The following is an 18987-nucleotide window of genomic DNA, read 5'->3' on the forward strand; positions in this document are numbered from 1 at the left end:
TTTTGGATGCCTTTACTCTTACTGATTTTTCATTTGTAAATTAGATCTAACGTTATGTCTCTTGTAAATCTTGTAAGTAATAATGTGTTTACTGATTGCTGATGATAACTACACACAACCCTGGGGGCGGGGGGGGGGGGGGGGTGTTTCACAAAGCAGGGGTGGTATTCTGAGGTAGTAATTAAGTCTGTAATTAACTTCGTGATTAAGTCGTGAAGTTAATAGGCCCTTAATCATGAGCAAAATCGGTATTCTGAGGACGTAATTAAGGTATGATTAAGTCCCCTGTAATTATCTTAGGTCCCTCCCATCTAATTGTTATTCCATCCAATCAGACGCGTTGTTAGAAGCCAAAATGATGATTACACGCGCAAATATGCCCTCAATGCGCGCTCCTCCACGCCCCCTGTAATTACAACCCAAGAGCTCTGTGCGCACACTCCGGTATTTGATTACAACCCCTCACCTACACAAGCAAAGATCTCGACCTCTTTGCTCACATAAAATGACAAAATTCCTCGAAGATCGGCTTTATTTCTTTTTTTCTCTGAATTCTATGGATACCATGATAACAAGATTCAACCGCTCCTCGGTTACCGAAGACGGTAAGCATCGTTGTGGCAGAGAAAATGCGATGTAATGCTTGATATCGGAGTAGTTAATGACACTCTTTGGTATCATTAAGTTTTTCATTAACTTTCATACTTAATTACACCCTCAGAATACCGATTCGTAATTAACTCTGTGATTAAGTCCTCTCAGAGGTGCGCGCGCATTGATACGCGCAAACACGTAGGTCCTTCCCGCCAAAACGCTTGTTGCTATGGTAGTTAATATAACCCCTACTTAATCATGCTCAGAATACCAATTCGGTAATTAAGTGCTAGCTTAATCAGACACTTAATAAGCTCTCAGAATACGGCCCCTGTTCTTTAAGTTAAGAAGGACTTAAGCTTACATGTAAGTGTATAAGTGCGACTGGTGATCAGTTCTTGTACTGAATTATTGAGATTCTGACATAGAGCTGCATACGTATAATACAGCTCTATGGATTCTGATAAGTATAGCACACAAGAACTGATCACCAGTCGCACGGTACTTTAATCCTTCTTAACTTTAAGAACAGCTTTGTGAAACACCCCCCAGACGCAGTCGCGACTGGGCTGTGTAGTGTGTATATATACTGACTGCATGATGTGTGATAAAATGAGGATTGATTTGTAAATTACATCTAACGTTACTGACCTCCTACTGTAATTTATACATCTTGCTGGTCATGAGAGATCTATAATTTAAATTTACAGTCTCCAACTGCAACTCTCACCTACCCAGGTCGAAAAAACAGTTGGCTAACTGGTACTGGTACCAGTTGATTCCAGTTAAGGCAACTGGTTTCAATATGAAAATTGGAACCTGGAATCAACTGGTATCAACTGGTATTCGTCCAAATGGAATCAACTGGTACCAGTTGGAATCAACTTGGAATCAACTGGGATCCAGTTGACAAAATTAATTATGTGTTGAATTATTTGATGTATGGGTATAAATACATGTACCAGAACATGTGTATGTCACGACATTGTTAATATCTAACCTATCATAATCCTACAGCTAGACTTAAAGCCTATACCTACAAGTACATCTAGGCTTAACCTACGTTCTAGACCTAGTTAGTGCAAGGGATATTTCATACATATATATAGGGCCATCTATAGTTTCAATACTTTAAGACATGGTTACCAAGTAGATTACATTTTTATTATAAAAATATGAAAATACCTCATCAAAGGTACAAGTTGAAATTGTGAATATCACGGCAATAATATTAGGTAAATTTCTAATTACATTTCAGACATTTAAGAGTTTATTGAAGTCATAAAAACAATAAATTTAACAATATTTTATCTTTTTCACATAGAGAATTGGAATAGCTTATGAATATTCATGTGCAATAAAACCAGTAGAAACCAATAGAAACCAACTGGTATCAAGTGGTATCAACATTTCAATGTTTTAGTTACTGGGTTTTAATCTAGGATGAAGTGGTGAGCAAGTCCATGCAGTCAGGATGTCGGGTACATGGGTTTGAAATTGTGTCAACTATTTGCGCACAAACCGACACAAACACGCACACACAAACACCAAGGAGCTTTGTTTGAAGCTCCTTGCAAACACACACACACAAACTCACACAAACTGGTCGAAATACAGTCTGTCAGTTTAAGTGTCAACTGATCTAAATTGGTTCCATTTGAATTAAGTTGAAGTCATTAAGAGTCCAAGTTCAATCATGTCAAATGTTTTGCTTTATTTTGTTTTGTTTACTTTTTAATTTGATGTTTTAAAACAAGTTTGATTTACATTTTAATTCAGTTTGATGAACTGATCGAATTCAAAAAGTAGACTCCAGGTAAGACTCAAACTGGCATCAGCCGCAGGTACCATTGCGCATTACCTTAAGATATCAACTGGTACACAATGAGACTTCAACTGGTATCAACTTGTACCAGTAGATTACAATTGGTATCAAGTGGCACCGTGGTACACATTGAGACTTGAACTGGTATCAACTCATAGACCAGTAGAGTAGACTTTCAATTGATATCATCTGGTACACAGTGAGACTTGAACTGGTATCAACTGGTATCAGTAAAATTTCAACTGGCAGGAACTAGCTGTTACCAACTGGTATACCACAAAATGATATTTGAACTGGTATCAACTGGCAACCAGTTGACTTAATGGCTCCAACTTGACTGGTAAGCAGTGCAACTTCAACTGGGATAAACTGGTACCAGTAAGACTTCAACTGGTATAAACTGGTACAAAATGACACTTGAACTGGTATCAACTGGTACCATAAGACTTCAACCGACAGAAACTGTTACCAACTGGTACAGTGATACTTGAACTGGTATTACAACTGGCCATCAGTAGACTTTTACTGGTTTCAACTGGTAAGCAGTGCAACTTCAACTGGTATAAACTCGTACCAGTATGATTAAACTGGTATCAACTGGTACCAGTATGTCTTCAACTGGTATCAACTGGTTTCAATTAGAATTGCTCATTTTTTTTACTGGAAAGTTGGAGTTACCTTGCTGGTTTCAACTGGTACCAGTTGAAACCATTTAAGACCAGTTAAGACCAGTTAAAACCAGTAACGACCAGTTGAAAATGCTTACTGGTTTCTACTGGTTTTTTGACCTGGGTAATCATGTCATTGTTGTCTAGACTAGATCTGCAGGGCTGCCAACACTGGAGTAAGTGGAAACTAGTTGAGAGTGAGACTCCCATTTTTTATCAACATTAGGCCAATAATGCTATAATTTAGGAGTCAAAATGAGTGAGATCAATAGAAATGCATGCAAATGAAATAGTTTTAGAGTGAGAAAGGGCCAAAATGGGTGAGTCTCACACTCAATGCGTGAGAGTTGGCAGCCCTGCGTGTCTGTAGTGTTAGAAACGACTGCCTGATAGTGGCCTAATTTACATGTAGGGATCTAGATCTATATCTTCATAATGGAGGAGTTGGGGGAGTGGGGATGTGATCATATGGAGAAACTAATGATTCTGGTAAATCTAAATTTACTTTTTTTTTTTTTTTTTTTAAACTATGCACAGCAAACATGCAAAAATATTTAAAACTCTGATCCTCACATGAATGTGAAAAGCAGGCATACATTTCTCCATTCAGCACTTAACTTTGCAAATCTCGTTTTTAAACAAAATTGTCAAGAAGTCCCTATTCAGGAAAAATTAGACTTGCCAGATATTTACTGTAAAATATACAGTATTGCATGGCATCAAAACTATGATCAGGACTTGAGTGAAGTTTATACATATTGTTTGTATTTTTAGTTAATTGTAAAAGCTGTTCACTGTGCAGTCATCACCACGCACCACAACCACCATCTGTCTGATCTTGTAGTCGAATCTACAATCAAGAATGTCTTGGACCTCGTACGTGGTCCTTTCCATACTGGTCGTTTCCATTGCCGTATTCCTCAACTACCCTGCTCCCGAACTCTCCGATCGAGTGAAAGCATGGAAGGAATCTGGAAAGGTCTTCAAATTCAAAGGACACAACATATTTTACAAAGGTGATGATTGACAGTTAGAATGTGAGAGATAATGTATATTTATGGCCAAGAAATCCAAAATATTTATGAATTCTGCTCAACATCACTGCAGATATGAATCAAGCAATGAATCAATCAAAATATGAATCAATCAAACAATTTATTCCTGGAAGAGAGTAGTGCTGGAAACTTTACTGAGTTACATTGTGAAATTCACTGAGTTGAATAAATGGGTGTATTTAGTGAGCACAGATGTTGATTGTTACAATGTAGGGCCTACAAAGTGTACAGTGTACTAGTATGTTCGTGCTGATAATTATTATGTGCTTGTGCTCCTTTGCTGACAAATTGTATGTTTTTGTACTTCGTTATCTCTTCAAATCATGTCAATGAAATGAAAAGTAGTTACCATGGTAATGGATCAAAAGTATAATTTGTGAGGGTACTTGCTTAAGTGACTGGAATTTCTCTGAGTGGGAAGTTCACTGCATATTGCACCAAATTTTCAGGTTGCATACAGAAGCTATGAACTTTAGTGTATATCTGAAGAAGAATCACTCTAGCTGCTGTAAGAGTTTACCAAGATTAGACACTGCTCAGAAATCAGTTCAGTAGGGCCAGGTGATGGGTAGATTTCAAACTTTTCAATCATTACCCATTGATGCAGATGAGGGCACAAATGACAATGATGACGTCCTGGTCATATTCCACGGATTTCCAACCTGCGGTTACGATTTCCACAAGGTAAGGGCTGATGTTTTGGTATAACATGTACGGAGTAGATCATTACACTGTCAAAGAAACATAGAAAATCATACCATGGTATATGAAATTGGGCAACATGTTTAACTTCTCTCTCTCCCTCCCACTGCTTAGATTGCTAATGATCACATTTATTACTTAGTCTTATCTTGAGCCCTGCCCTTCACTTCCAGTTTAATAGGCATAAAGATGACAAAGAAAAAAAAAACAAACACCTCAACACACTGTTGAGTTGCACCTTTATTTGACAGTTTTCATTCATAAGTAGGACAACGAAATATAATGAATGTACTGCAAGTATGCTGCTGGTATTAGTTCCAATATAAAGAGTTTAAATCAGCATACAAGACATTCCAAAAATTATGAAACGGGCTAATGCAATATAGGGTGTACATGCAAGACTCGAACATTTTTTTTTCTTTTTTATTGGCTAACTGTTTAGATCAAGCTAATAGATATACATGGTAGAACTAATCACCTATTGTATCGTATTACACATCTCTCACTTTTCCTTGTATCAGATTTGGCCTGAGCTGACCAAGAACTTTGGACGGGTCATCTTGCCAGATTTCCTGGGTTATGGATTGAGTGATAAGCCTGTGAGTATGTTAGTGGGGCAGATATGTGCAAAAAATGCTCACATCCGGCAGAAAGTATGAAATTTTGCATATAGGGGTATTTTGAGGCACTGATTTCAAAAATTGCCGGATCCAAGAGATCTGATCACGGGGTCGGCCGCCATTTTGAATTCCAAAATGGCTGCCGTCAAAGATCCCTATCTTCAGTTCTGAATGACATTAGCCATTGGAATTTGATATATAAAAGCATGAAGATATGATGACTTCAATAACAGACTTATTTGATATGTCTGACAAACTGCACGGCAGCCAATTTGAATTTAATACATATTTGCCATGTTGGAGTGTTGAAAATCTCTATCTCGGGTTTGTAGATTAGGCTACCTGATTGAGCGCGCGTTTGTAACTGATAGAGTGCGCGCTGATGTATTTACATTGTGACGTCAGTGAAAGGTGCATTATGCTTCCTTTTTGCTGCACTTTTTGACATGCCCGTGAATGTTAGTCGTGATGTTTGTCTTCGTAGCCACATTGGAATTCAAAAAGCAGGCATTGCGTTTGTCAGACACATCACATCAGTTAATAGTTTAACTCAGTATGATAAATACTTGTTTCCACCTAATTTCAGAGTCACTCACCACTTAGAAATCGAGATAGAGATTTTGAATATTTCGTCGAGGCGGCCATATTGGAATTCAAAATGGCGGCCATTCGATGTTTGTCAGACACTCCGAATCAATCTGTCATCAAATTCAATGTGTCAAAACGCTCATGTGTACCAAATTTTGGTGCCACAGGTCATTCAGAACTGAAGATAGGGATCTTTGAATTTGTTTTGTGATGGCGGCCATATTGGAATTCAAAATGGCGGCCGACCCCGTGGTCAAATCTCTTGGATCCGGCAATATTTGAAATCAGCGCCCCAAAATACCCCTATATGCAAAATTTCATACTTTCCGCTGGATGTGAGCATTTCGACCAATTTTTGTTACATATCTGCCCTACTATGTGGTTTATGTGCCAAGGGGCAAGTGGACTCTGTAGTCACTGAAGAGCAGTGGTGATAGATTGTCCTTCACATTTCACATTTCTTGGCAGTAGTACTGTCTGTTGTATGGATGCAGTTTACATATCTTCAAGCAGTGGTGTCTGTTACCAATACAAACAGTACCTCCGCAGTACTTTAGACTCTGACAAGATATGAATTGAAAAGAAAAAGAATCAGGTAAAGAAAAATACAATATTTCAATGGCTGCAAATATACTTATGCCAGATAACAAACTTGTTATACTTTTGTAGTGTAATGTTGGCTTATAATGATCATGACCATATAGGCTAGCAGAAGCTGTCTTTGCACCCAAAACCAAATTCCTACCAGAAATCTCACTTTTCATACCCCGCAATGCAAAATTGTGCAAACATGTCTTGTGTCTCCCCACAGACTGACCATGTCTACAGCCTCTTTGACAAGGCGGACATGATTGAAGCTCTTATGAAGGAGTTGGGAGTCTCCAAGGTTCACGTCTTGACCCATGACATGGGCAGCACTGTGGCACAGGAACTCATCCACAGGTAAACCCCTTTTACACCCTGGGGTGGTCCAGCTGTGCCAATCACTGTAGCTAATACACGAGAATGACCACACTTTTCAGTACACAGGTGATACTACAATATACACTGATGTTACTACACTTTACACTAGAAACCCTACATTCTACACTAGAGTTACTGTAGTTTTGTGACCCTTTACTTTCCCCATATCTATTTTATGTTCATTTTTTTACCTATGGTACAATGTTTTGTGTAATTTTCCTTACGTACAGATTTGCAATATTCAATCTTTGAGTGGTTTTGATTGGATCTTCAGGTTTGTTTGTTTGTTTGTCTGTTTTTGTCTTTTTGGTTTCCTCGTCAAGTTTTGCAATATCTTGACATTAGACAGATTGTGATTCTGACAGTTAAATTGGTCTACTCTTTGTTTAGTGCCTTCATCCCAGGATAGTACCAATCGGCTGAAACTCATATATTCATTGTATTATAGATTTTTTTGATAAGTAGCAGTTTCAGTATCTGATTACATAGTATGTTGGCCTCTTTTCATGGAGTTTGGGTGGAGTAAAGTTGGTAAGATGGGAGTTGTCTAATTGATAAGCCCATTATTTCATTATATGCAACTGACTACTGGTTTTGGGAAGAAGAGACATGTTCACCAGCAATTGACATATTCATAACAAATTTAATGTAGTCCACAGCTCCCATGGGATGCAAAATTGATGAAGATGTGTGTCAAAGTAATAAACAACATGTAAATTATATAATTTATGTGTGCTGTGTTGGTGGGTGTGTTTCCCAGACAACAGACTTTTAGTAAAAGCAATGAAGTAAGTGACTAGTAGGTAGTATCAGTGGTGGATCCAGAGGGGGGCGCAAGAGGCGCACGCCCCCCCCCTTTATTCATCGTTAAAAACAAAAGAAATAAAAAGAAAAAAAATGAAATGAAACCCGGAAGTGGCACCAAAAATAATAATTACGCCCCGCCTTTACAGAATTCCTGGATCTGCCCCTGAGTATCAATACAAATAGTGCATCCAGATTAATATTCAACTATCCCCTTATAAGAGATACACATGATAAGATTCATTATGGTGTTCTTTGTGGCCTGTATTCAAGCTTTAGTCAGCATGTCCTCGATAAGTTTTGAAGGGCATGAGTTTCATTATAATTCTCTAAGGACCTCTGTCTCAAAACTGTATTTGTGTTGCACAGGTTAATCTATTCTTTGGCTATGAAAGTGTTATAGATGTATAGGCAGGCCATTGCAGGTCCTCAACTGTACTCTTTTTCAAGCTAACAATTTCAGCTGTGTCCCATTTTCTCACAGTTTTAATTTGCTTCATTTATCTTACATCCAGACAGAATCAGCGAGCCAAGTCAGGGGCCAAGTCAGACAGCGAACTCCACATCATTAGTGTCTGCCTGTCTAATGGAGGTCAGTGACCTTATGGAATCTTTAATCGCTTCTAAACTTTAGACCAGGGCAACTTCATCAAATTGATACAGTAAAATCCAAAAGTAAACCACATTGAACTATATACTGTTTTACTTATTAAAGGTAAGAACAGCAGATGCTATTACTAATGGAGCAAAATTGTTGGGGGAGGGGAAGGAAACTTCAATGTATCCGAGTTGAATTCTTAAAATTTTATTGGTTGCAACCCTCATCTCAAGTCCTTCCGATTTCTGCAAAATGCTGACATTCAGATTTAGATAAACGTCTCGATATGGGGTAAGCATGAGTAGAATATTAGCTGAAATTCTGAGCAGGTGTTGCAGAAAATCGAAAAGTAAATGTTCATTGAATATCCATTGGTTTGCTTCAGTACATAACTTTGTTTTCTGAACTTCATAAAATGAGCATTTTACGTTAATGAAAGTTATTTAGAATAAAAAGGATATACTACATGGGCTGGAAATATTTTCAACAAATTGCTCCTATGTATTCTACATCTCGTGTTGTGAAGGGCAAATGTTGACTTTTACCTTTAATGTTTTACTACCACTAAAATGTATGAATTTGCTGAATTCCCAGGAATAATCCCAGAGACAATTCAACAGAGGACAATGCAGAAGGTTGGTGGAATGTCAGTTGATCATTTTTGTTTCGTAGACTTCTGTAGTGCTGAGCTAGCCTCTGTTTTAACTCTTCTGAACCTTCCTCCAACTGGGTATGGTCTTACATGGAGGTGTCATAAGTCGTTGCTTGTCGCTAGGTTCCAACAAACTTGACATGAACAAGTGACATCATCTATTCTGCTTGGTCATTAATACCAGCTAAAATCATGCTAGCAGACATAACACTTCAATCTACTGGTGTGATGGTATTTTTTTGCTCTCTGAGTATTCTCAGCATCACATGCATGATGTCTGGTTAATACAGATAACATTGATATCATGAAGAGACTGATATATCATACCTATTTAAAGTGTTGATTACTTAATATTTGTTCTTTTTGAATTCAAAATAATGCATGATCAGTGGTCTGTGAGTTAAAGTGACAAGTAGAGTATGGCATTTTGTACTTGCATCCAGGATCAAGTTAAATTACAAAATATAATGCCTGAATATTAGGAAGTTGCTGAAAAAACTTTTGTTGCTTCCATTAAGGAGAATATGTTTTTGCTAGCATTGGTTTGTTTATCTGTTTGCAAAATAACTCTAAAAGTTATGAACGGATGTGGATGAAATTTACGTGTATAATATCACAAGGGATGGATGATTAAATTTTAGTAGTGATCCCAACTGTCATCTGGATCCAGGAACTTTCTTTATTATTATTTTTTTAATGGATTCTTTATCATAGGCAAATGGGGCATATAGACCAAGGAATTTAAGTTGCTTGTGTTTGAGGTGCACAAACCCGCACCGATAAGCGCAGGAAGGTTAGGTGGAGACACTAGAAATGATTCTTTATCACTGGGAAATAGGGCCATTTTTAGCATATTGTGTGGAAATTAGCTGCTTGGTGCAGGTTGGGGATCTCCGAATGCTTTTCTAGTTACAAATGTTTCTTTTAGTAGATTTAATCTTTTACGTGCCTAATTCACATTACAGGTTCTGCTTCTACCATACATCGGAGCTCTGGCACCAAAGTTTTCCAACTGGTTTCTCTTTAAAAGAAGGTGAGAAGTGTGAAAATCTTTTCTTTGAGTTATAAATGAGTCTTTAACCTGTTGAAAAGTGTACTCGGGCAGATGTCTATAGGAAATGCGTGTTGTAACAAAATTAGCCCGACCTCAATGTGTTAAAGATCCCACTTCACCTGTCCTCACTTGAAGAGAGTAGGGTGCAAACGTGGTGAAAAGGTCCATCCTACACATGCATACATACAAACATATACCAGGAGATAGGTGAATGATACTGACCCACACATTGTGGTTCGCCACAGGGAACTATCAATAGTCGGCTATAAAGAGTATCAAAATTAGCCTTGCACACTGTGCTATTTGAAAGGTGAATGAATGAATGAATGATGTATGAATGAATGGATGGATGGATGGATTAATGGATTGATGGATGGATGAATGAATGATTGAATGTATGAGTGTATGAATGAATGAATGAATGAATGGTTGGATGGATGGATGGATGGATGGATGGATGGATGTGGTGTGGAGTTCAGGCTACTCACCATGTCTACACAGTTGTTTGAACAGAGCTACAGAAATGATATCAATTTTTCTTTTCACCTTGACAGCCTATCAGAGGTTTTTGGCAAGAAGACCCAGCCAACTGAGGAAGAGTTCATGGACCACTGGGCACTCATGAGGTACAACGACGGTCATCGTGTCACACATCTGTAAGCAACTGCCTTGATTGAATTTCAGTTCAAGTGAAGTCGTGGCTGCAAGACTGTGTTAACACTTCTGGTCTATTTTGCATGCTATCTGTAGGTAAAGACCAATGTTGGTCTGTGGCAAAAGCAGTTGAGAAGCTTTGCTCTTTATAAGATATGTTTGCATGTCATATACTTTAAAAACCAGAAGACCGCATGGCTTGCATGTCATTGATAAGTGTCTAAATTTACAGAAGTATGAAGATAAATGCTAATTATGAATTTGATGTCGTAATCTACATTATGCCTGGATTGGTGATGACGTGAGAAAATACAGTCAAAATTATTTGCATTTCATTTAAATATTTTGTTCTGTTGATTATACAAAGTTCATAGGATGATATTTATGTAATTGCTGTACAGCATTCAACAGGGACTCTGAACATGTTGTCTGTGCTTTGTAGGTTGATCAACTACCTTCGTCAGAGGTATGCCAATAGAGATCGATGGGTGCATGCTCTCTCAGAGACTGCTATTCCATGTGAGTATATTCACACATCACTTTCAGAACCAGATTCTCAATGCGTTCACCTTGTGGAGGATTAAAACATCTTGGAGGAGAAAACAAATTGCAAACATAAGAGAGGTTATGAATTGTGAAAGTTTTGGAGAGTGAGACAAATGGGGGACTCTGTGATCTAGGTGTTGAGTTGTTTTCCATTTGTTTTGTATATAAAATATTTCACTAATTTTCAATTTTCTCAAATAATTGGGCATAGACTTGAACAAAATTCTGAACAGAGTAGAGGCTGCAGACTGCAACTGACTACTATGGTATAGAGATGCCAACTGATACTTAAAAAAAAGTATTTTATACTGTTTCTTTCCCAGAAATATTGCTGGTTTAATAGAAAGTTATGTTTTTCCAATATTGGATTAGTACACATGTCAACTTTTTACATTATGAAGGAAAGGTAAAAATACCAAAAATGTGTCGTTACATCCCTCAGAATGCTACAATGCTTTTTACAAGGTTGGCATCCTTGCATGGTATGCCATTTTCAATCACAGTTATGCAGTATTATCTATCCAGACTCCACAATATGCTTTTCTTAATCTTTTTCTTATTACTGTCAAAATCACTCTCTGTCATGAACTGTAGGTGATTGGGGATTTTATTATTTTTGTCTCACTTGTCTTGTCACAGTACACATTATATTTGGACCAGCAGATCCAGTGAATCCATATGATCCATTTTATCTCACATACACGTAAGTATTAGACAGATTCCACTCATTAGCACACCAAAAAAAAAAAAAAGAGATAGAAAAGAAAAAGAATCTTCTCTTCCACAGTCTCTTTTAGTGGTAGATAGGATAGGGGATGTATTAGACATGACCCAAGAAAACAAGATTACCTGAAGATCTTTATATACTTCTATATCACATGGAATTGTTTATATTTGTTTAGATCATATTCATTCGTGAATTTGATACCAATTGGTTTTCTCTATGAAGGAATAAATGAATGTGGGCATAAATGTCTGTATAAACTTTACCACATTGATGTTATCTTTCCATTTAATTTGAATCCTTCACATATAAAGAAGCACCAGTATCAATGGCAGCGGTAATGGTTGCAACACAAAATATTTGATGATTGAAAATACATGTATCTTATGCTCAGAGTCAACTTGAACAATGGTAAAGAATTTTTGTGTTGTCAATTCATTTCCATATGTCCTGTATTTCTATCAATTTTGACCATTTCTCCCAGTCTTGCTGTTCACTGAAAATTCGGTGTCATTAGTTACATGCAAATATCATTCTATCATGAGAAATTTACCTTTGTAAACGACAGTAATGAGGAAATCAGAGAATAAGTAGACATTGTCCTCAAAACTCTTTTGTCTTCATTTTACAGGCTGATCTGTCATGACAAACCTGGGTTTCAGCAAGTATAGTATGACACTCTGATGATTAGAAGAAAGTTTTCAAATTAGAATTCATTTATACTCAATATAAATCTAGCATGATTTATGTTTTAATATTTATTTATTTATCATTGTACAGAAAACTGGTTCCAAACTCTGGAGTGAGCTTGTTGGATTCACACATCAGCCACTATCCCCACCTAGAAGTGCCAGAAGTCTACGTTGCAGAGTATTTCAAGTTCTTCAGATCCGTCCAGGGTGGTACAAAATAGTCACATGCATACATGAATGTGCGCATGTATGTCAATAGATAAACGAACAGATGTGGGAAGACAATCAGATTATAACTTAAGAGAAAGAAGAGATAATGTCGATGTGATTCTCACATGTGAAAAAAGAGAAATATATATATACAGCAATATATTCAGGGAGGCAATCATGACGTAAGAATCTATTAAATGAAGTACTACTACTATTAGATAAGAATTAATTCTGGCATTGGAGTATCCTGGGCATGAAACTCCAGGATTACCGTACTACAATGGGGTATATCATTAGGACAAGGATATGTCGCTGCAGTCTTTCAATTCCTCAAATTTGTTTATGTGCAAATTCAATCATTGTATGTACAAGTTGACTTTAAAATGAGTAGAGTAAAATCAGTTATACACAAAGTGGTAGAAGCTTCATCAAAGTTGGATATGAAATAAGAGAGGGCAATATTGGTCACAGACACTAATATACAAATTAATGCAAATTAGATGAGGTGATGATGTCATGCCCTTACATGCCAATGCCTGCATTTACAAAGATATGCACTTTACTTCCTCTTGTTGGTAGCTATTAAAAAAAAAATATATATATATATATATATATAAATATAAATATATATATATATATATATATATATATATATATATTCCCACCGATATATTTTTTTGTGGAAATATATATTCCCACCGAATTATTATTATGTTGAAATAAGCTAACGATCACCACTCATATGGATAAGGGTTTGTTGTTACTAAGTTATTGACCAAAAACATGGTTTTTGTATTTTTTTTAAACAACTAGTTGGGAAAGTTGCAAGTTGTTGACATCATCAGTGCATCTTATTCTGCATACCAACAACATACCAATACCTTGGTGTCAACAATATCTCTGCCCTGTGAAAACATTTGGCTCTTTCAATATCTGTAACTTTTTATTTTGTGTGTGATTTAAATGAAACCTCTGCAGATCTGTTTCACTTTATCTGAGTTAAATTTTGCAACCAGTTTGCCACTGCATTGTACTCTTTTGAGTAAATCATCTGTTAATTTCATCTTTAAAATTTTGGAGCCGTGGTATACATCAAGCACAAACGTGTTGGTAGGAGGACTAAGTTCTACTGTCCATAATGATTGACTTGCTTGTGTATTTCAGAGTATTCCATCCACAGAAAGTTAACCTGAAGCCTTTTGAGCTCATTACAAGGGAAACTACAAAATCAGAAAAATCTATGGCTGTGGCAATTAGTCCACAAACTCTACTCCAATAATAACTCATTTGCAATACTGCACTGTAGACACTGACAGATTTGAAGTCGTCAGTATAAATCATGTACCCGTATTTGACTTCCACCCATATCTATCTAGCGGTCATGTAATGCAGTTTAAAGGCTGTTGCTGCCGGAGGCTGTTTCACATTCATTCACTAAACTGTGCCATCTCAAATTCAAGGTGATGTCACCCACACTTATGAAAAGAAAACTATGGAAAACTATATATCAATTGAAAGAGAAAGAAATGACCTTTCATATATGATGTAAATCAGCGTCATGTCAGGATTTATGTATCGTCATATGATTTTAGTATTTTTGTATGATTTACATACATGTATTTATGAACAATCACATCACTTATTCAAAAGAAACCACTGATGTAAAATATCCATAGCCTTTATACAGAAAAACAACTATCAATTTTGAAGTCTTCGTAATGTAAGCTTTCCGATGGTATACAACTCATAGGGTATAATGCTTACAAAAATGAAGAAATATTGAAGAGTAGATCGGCATTCGCAGCGTTTGTGCGAACTACGGGATATCCCGTAGAGCGGCAGATATGGGTTAAGTATAATTTTTTTAATGTGTATATTATATTCTGTAGACACAGGCCAAAATGAAGTCTTCAGTATAAATCATGTGTGTGAATTTTAGTGTAATTTTTGAATTTGTATATATTTGCTGACAGAGATGCCTTAATTTGTGTAAACATGGTTTGAATGTCTCCATAAAATAATTTGCGGGAGAACAGTCTGTCGTGTGTGTGCATCAATTTACTTCACCCCACCGTCTTCCCAGATCACTGAAGTTGTATGACTGGATGGTAATATTGATGCAGTTGAATGCATGGTGAGAACCCAGAGAAAAATTTCTTCAATCATAAGAACATAAGGTATTAACCCGTTGAGGACGAGTCCTTAGAATACTTGGGCAGGTGTCTATGGGAAATGCGTCTTATAGCAAAATCAGTCCGTCCTCGACGGGTCAAGCTTTGGGAAATGAACTACTCATATGCGATGATGCAGGGCTAAAGTAATGCAGCAATACAATGTGAGGCACAGTGGTCTTTCAATCAGATTAGGTCCAAAATGGAGATGACATCCACTCCATCAAGGAACAAACTGTTTTCTTTCTTACTTTTTAAACTGTTTGCAACAGATTGTATTATGTATAGGGCCTATACAGTAATACATGTAATTAGTATCCTACTAGTTTCAGTATACAAATGTAGTACTGCATGTGCAGTTACCACAGCAGCAGCAAGGCAGTTATGAATCATCTCCGCAGTGAGCATTCCATATGTGGAAATTATGACAATTGCAAAGATTGCTGCTTGCAGTGTCGACATATTGTTATTCGAAACGGGTCTCTAGATCTGCTCTTATGTTTTACCACAATGGATATGAATACAAGTGTATATCTAAATTTCAGGTGTAAGATGTCCGTGTTGATTACACGTGAGAATTTATCATACCAGATCATTCCAGGTAATGTGGTACCCATGTATAGGTGTATTGCATCTATTTTGATCTGTTGAATAGATGGATCCCAAATGCTGAATTTCCATTGTACATGGTTTTACATAGTTTTCATTTTTATCACAGGAGTTAACCCAAATTAATGGAAAGACAAGATCAATGAAGCTGTTTTATGGAATATACAAGTATCAAAAATGTGATAGGAGCACTTACCATTAAGTTCAGGTGTATGGTACACCCAGATCTGTGCCTTCTTGTGGAAATCAACATATTAATCTGTGAGATAGTCATATTCAGTACTACTGTAAAACACAATATTTTTGTGGCATGAAATTTTTGCGAATGGGAGCTGACGGCCTTATTTGCAGCATGAAATTTTCACGAGTTGCCTCTTACATTCAATGCATAAAGTGTAGACAAGATCGTTAGCATGCATTTTAATTTCACGAAACTCGGCTCTGGCGAAATTCGTGAAATTAAAATGCACGTGAACATTCCTCGTTTTACAGTGTATGAATTGATCATTGTCTCTGATATTCCATGCTCTGTCCTTACGTAATGAATCAAGAGTCTATGTAGATCTAAGTATACACTGCCCATTCATGTTAATGATCACATTGTTTGAAATGCATCTCTTATCTACTGTGATGATACATCACAACTGATTTTGTAGGAAAATTTGATATCCAAATACATGTATCACTCGGATACAGTTCATGATTTTCAGGTTTGGTGTGTACATGTAGTACCTCTTGCAGTGCTTCTGTTTTGTTATGACTCATATTTTCTTCCTTTTCAACTCATCGCTATACAATAATAAACAACAAAACAGAACAAAGTTTCTAATCTATGTCTATTATTACTGCCTGCTTTAATACTCTCTATTGTGACAAAAGAAAGGTATAAATAACAATCCAATTGAGTTTGCTGCATGATTTATTGACAATCTGAAGGAAAGTAATGTCGGGTAGGATACAGGGAGTGTGAGGGAGTAAGAAAACAATCCAGTTCCTGCTTCAAAACATCTCATCACCTCACTAAAAAATTTCTGCAGCCTTCTGGCAAGTCCCACATGCTACTTTACAATGAAGCAATCAAAGGCAGTTAAATTCTTATCTATGCTACACCTGTTCAAATTAACACGGGAAATGACAACTCTTCAAAATGTGAAAAAAAAAAATATAGAAAAATATAATCGCTGTATTCATTGCATGATGAATTTTTATATAAATACATTTTATATGCTCATGTACAAAGGAAAATTGAACAAAAGTACACAATACCAGTACTTGGATATGAAAATGTCATTTGTCTTAATGGTCATTACAGGCACACATGGACTCAATTGAAGTATTTAGTGGCGTGGAAATTGCTTTGCAGATTTTGCACCTCGCTAAGCTACTGCTAGAGTGACGATACATAAATATCTTTCAAAAAATATGAAAATATTCTCAAATGTGAAATTATGAAGACTTGCTGCTCACTGGCCATATGTTGTAAAAACAAAGAATGATTTTCGTGCAAAGGTTTCAACACTTACATTATTGAAAAAACTCGCCTATGGCTGGCCATGTGGCCACCTTGAAACAACACTTCATGAATAGCAGAACCCACCTTGAAGTATGTGTGGCTCAAAGTGCCTCAAAGTGACTCAAAATTCACATGCAAACTGTTCATGAGGTGCCCCAAAGCCATGCTTATGCTTAACAGGTGTCATAGACGCTTTGATTCATAATTGTAGACAAAATATCACATTCATGTTTATGACAAACCTCTGTAAAGACTATCACCAATCACAGAATTACAAGTATTCCTAAAATGTGTCCCCAAATTTTGCATATATCTTTTAAAAAAATAACCATATCAGAAGAGTGTATAAAAAAAAAAATAGTTATATTGATGTCCTCATCAATTTCAGGGTACATTTATTTGGGTTTATCTTCCAACAAAGGGCGCCACACATCTGGACAAGACATTCCCAGTTATTAATCTGTACATTCATATTTCCTTTACATTGGTCTAACCCAGGGCCCCATTTCATAAAGAGTTTATTTGATGACAACTCTTTGCTGGAATGACTATTGTCATGGTAACGACAAGAATACAGCTTCCTGATTGGCTGTTTGCTGTGGAAAGTGGTCATTCCAGCAAGAGTTGTCATCCTAACATCTTTTATGAAATGGGGCCCAGGTTCAGCCTGATAGATGTCATATTATTACAGGTGCAAAAACATTGTACATACAATTTGTATATGATGTGTACATACAACTACCACAAATATATTTTCTAAAATGTTTAAATTTCTCTCATGATTACAAATATACCAGAAGCCATATAGATAGAAAGACCACAATATATGTCAAATAAATTTACATGGTGACTAATAAACCCTCCTCGGCAATTATGCCTGCATAATCATTGAGACATGGGGGGCATTTCATGAAGCATTTTTGTCCGACAACTTGTCGGACAAATTTGCTCTTAGCCAATCAGATGCAAGGATTTCAGTAGCTTTTAACATTTTGTCAGACGAAATATCTGACAAAACGCTTCATGAAACGCCCCCCCTGATGTTTTTGTGGCTCCCTGGGGGAGTAATTTTTACTCACCCTGTAGAGCTATGTCATCATGAAACACTACTGATTTCCTCCATTTTACGATTTACATAGAGGAGCACTGAACAAAACAAGAAGTACCATTGCAAAGCTTATTATTCCACATCACGACAGAATATGATACTATAATGCATATATACAAACATTAACAGGATGTTACATGAAGTTACAATTGTAATAGTAAAAATGATGTTAAAAACCTCTTGATTTCTCGATTTTGTTCATCCTCAGTTCTTACAATGGCTATATTACTTTCACATGATATATACATCCCTGTATCACACATGCAACTTTACATCATCACTTGCATTGTCAGCATTTTGAACAAAATGTTTTTTGCTGACATGAAATCGTGAAAAATTGTACTGTTACATTTGATTCTTCTCCCTGGGTGATGACATCAACAAATCTAGTCTTTCTTGTAAGCAAATATGTAGGCCTACTTTGATCCTAAAAAACCCTTTGGTCCTTTTTTGGTTATTGTTTGTTTTCACAGAAGTTGTCCCTTTTTGTATGATTCCCTCCTTCCAATAAAAATTCTCCATGTTCTTCCCATAAAGGAGTCCACAGGACTATGAAGTGTAATGTAAACACATGAATTTTCACGGTACATTACTAATTTTCGTGTACTTTGCGCCACTTCTGGCTAGCGCAAATTTC

The 18987-nt window shown here is 36.6% G+C and overlaps 1 protein-coding gene across 1 annotated transcript; it reads left to right on the forward strand.

The window, feature by feature from the left end:
- Positions 1 to 3936: 3936 nt before the first annotated feature.
- On the forward strand, positions 3937 to 13029 carry LOC139719872 (mesoderm-specific transcript protein-like). The gene is made up of 11 exons (XM_071631257.1): positions 3937 to 4103; positions 4750 to 4826; positions 5366 to 5443; positions 6864 to 6994; positions 8335 to 8411; positions 9012 to 9052; positions 10035 to 10102; positions 10678 to 10779; positions 11220 to 11296; positions 11963 to 12026; positions 12828 to 13029. Exons 1-11 carry the CDS (start codon positions 3950 to 3952, stop codon positions 12958 to 12960), a joined length of 1002 nt encoding a protein of 333 aa, XP_071487358.1. The 5' UTR covers positions 3937 to 3949; the 3' UTR covers positions 12961 to 13029.
- The last annotated feature ends 5958 nt before the right edge of the window (positions 13030 to 18987 follow it).

This window comes from Diadema antillarum, unplaced genomic scaffold (genome assembly GCF_040938485.1).
Source record: "Diadema antillarum isolate AM-2024a unplaced genomic scaffold, OU_Dant_1.0 scf00000116, whole genome shotgun sequence".
In the NCBI taxonomy this organism is placed as follows: domain Eukaryota; kingdom Metazoa; phylum Echinodermata; class Echinoidea; order Diadematoida; family Diadematidae; genus Diadema; species Diadema antillarum.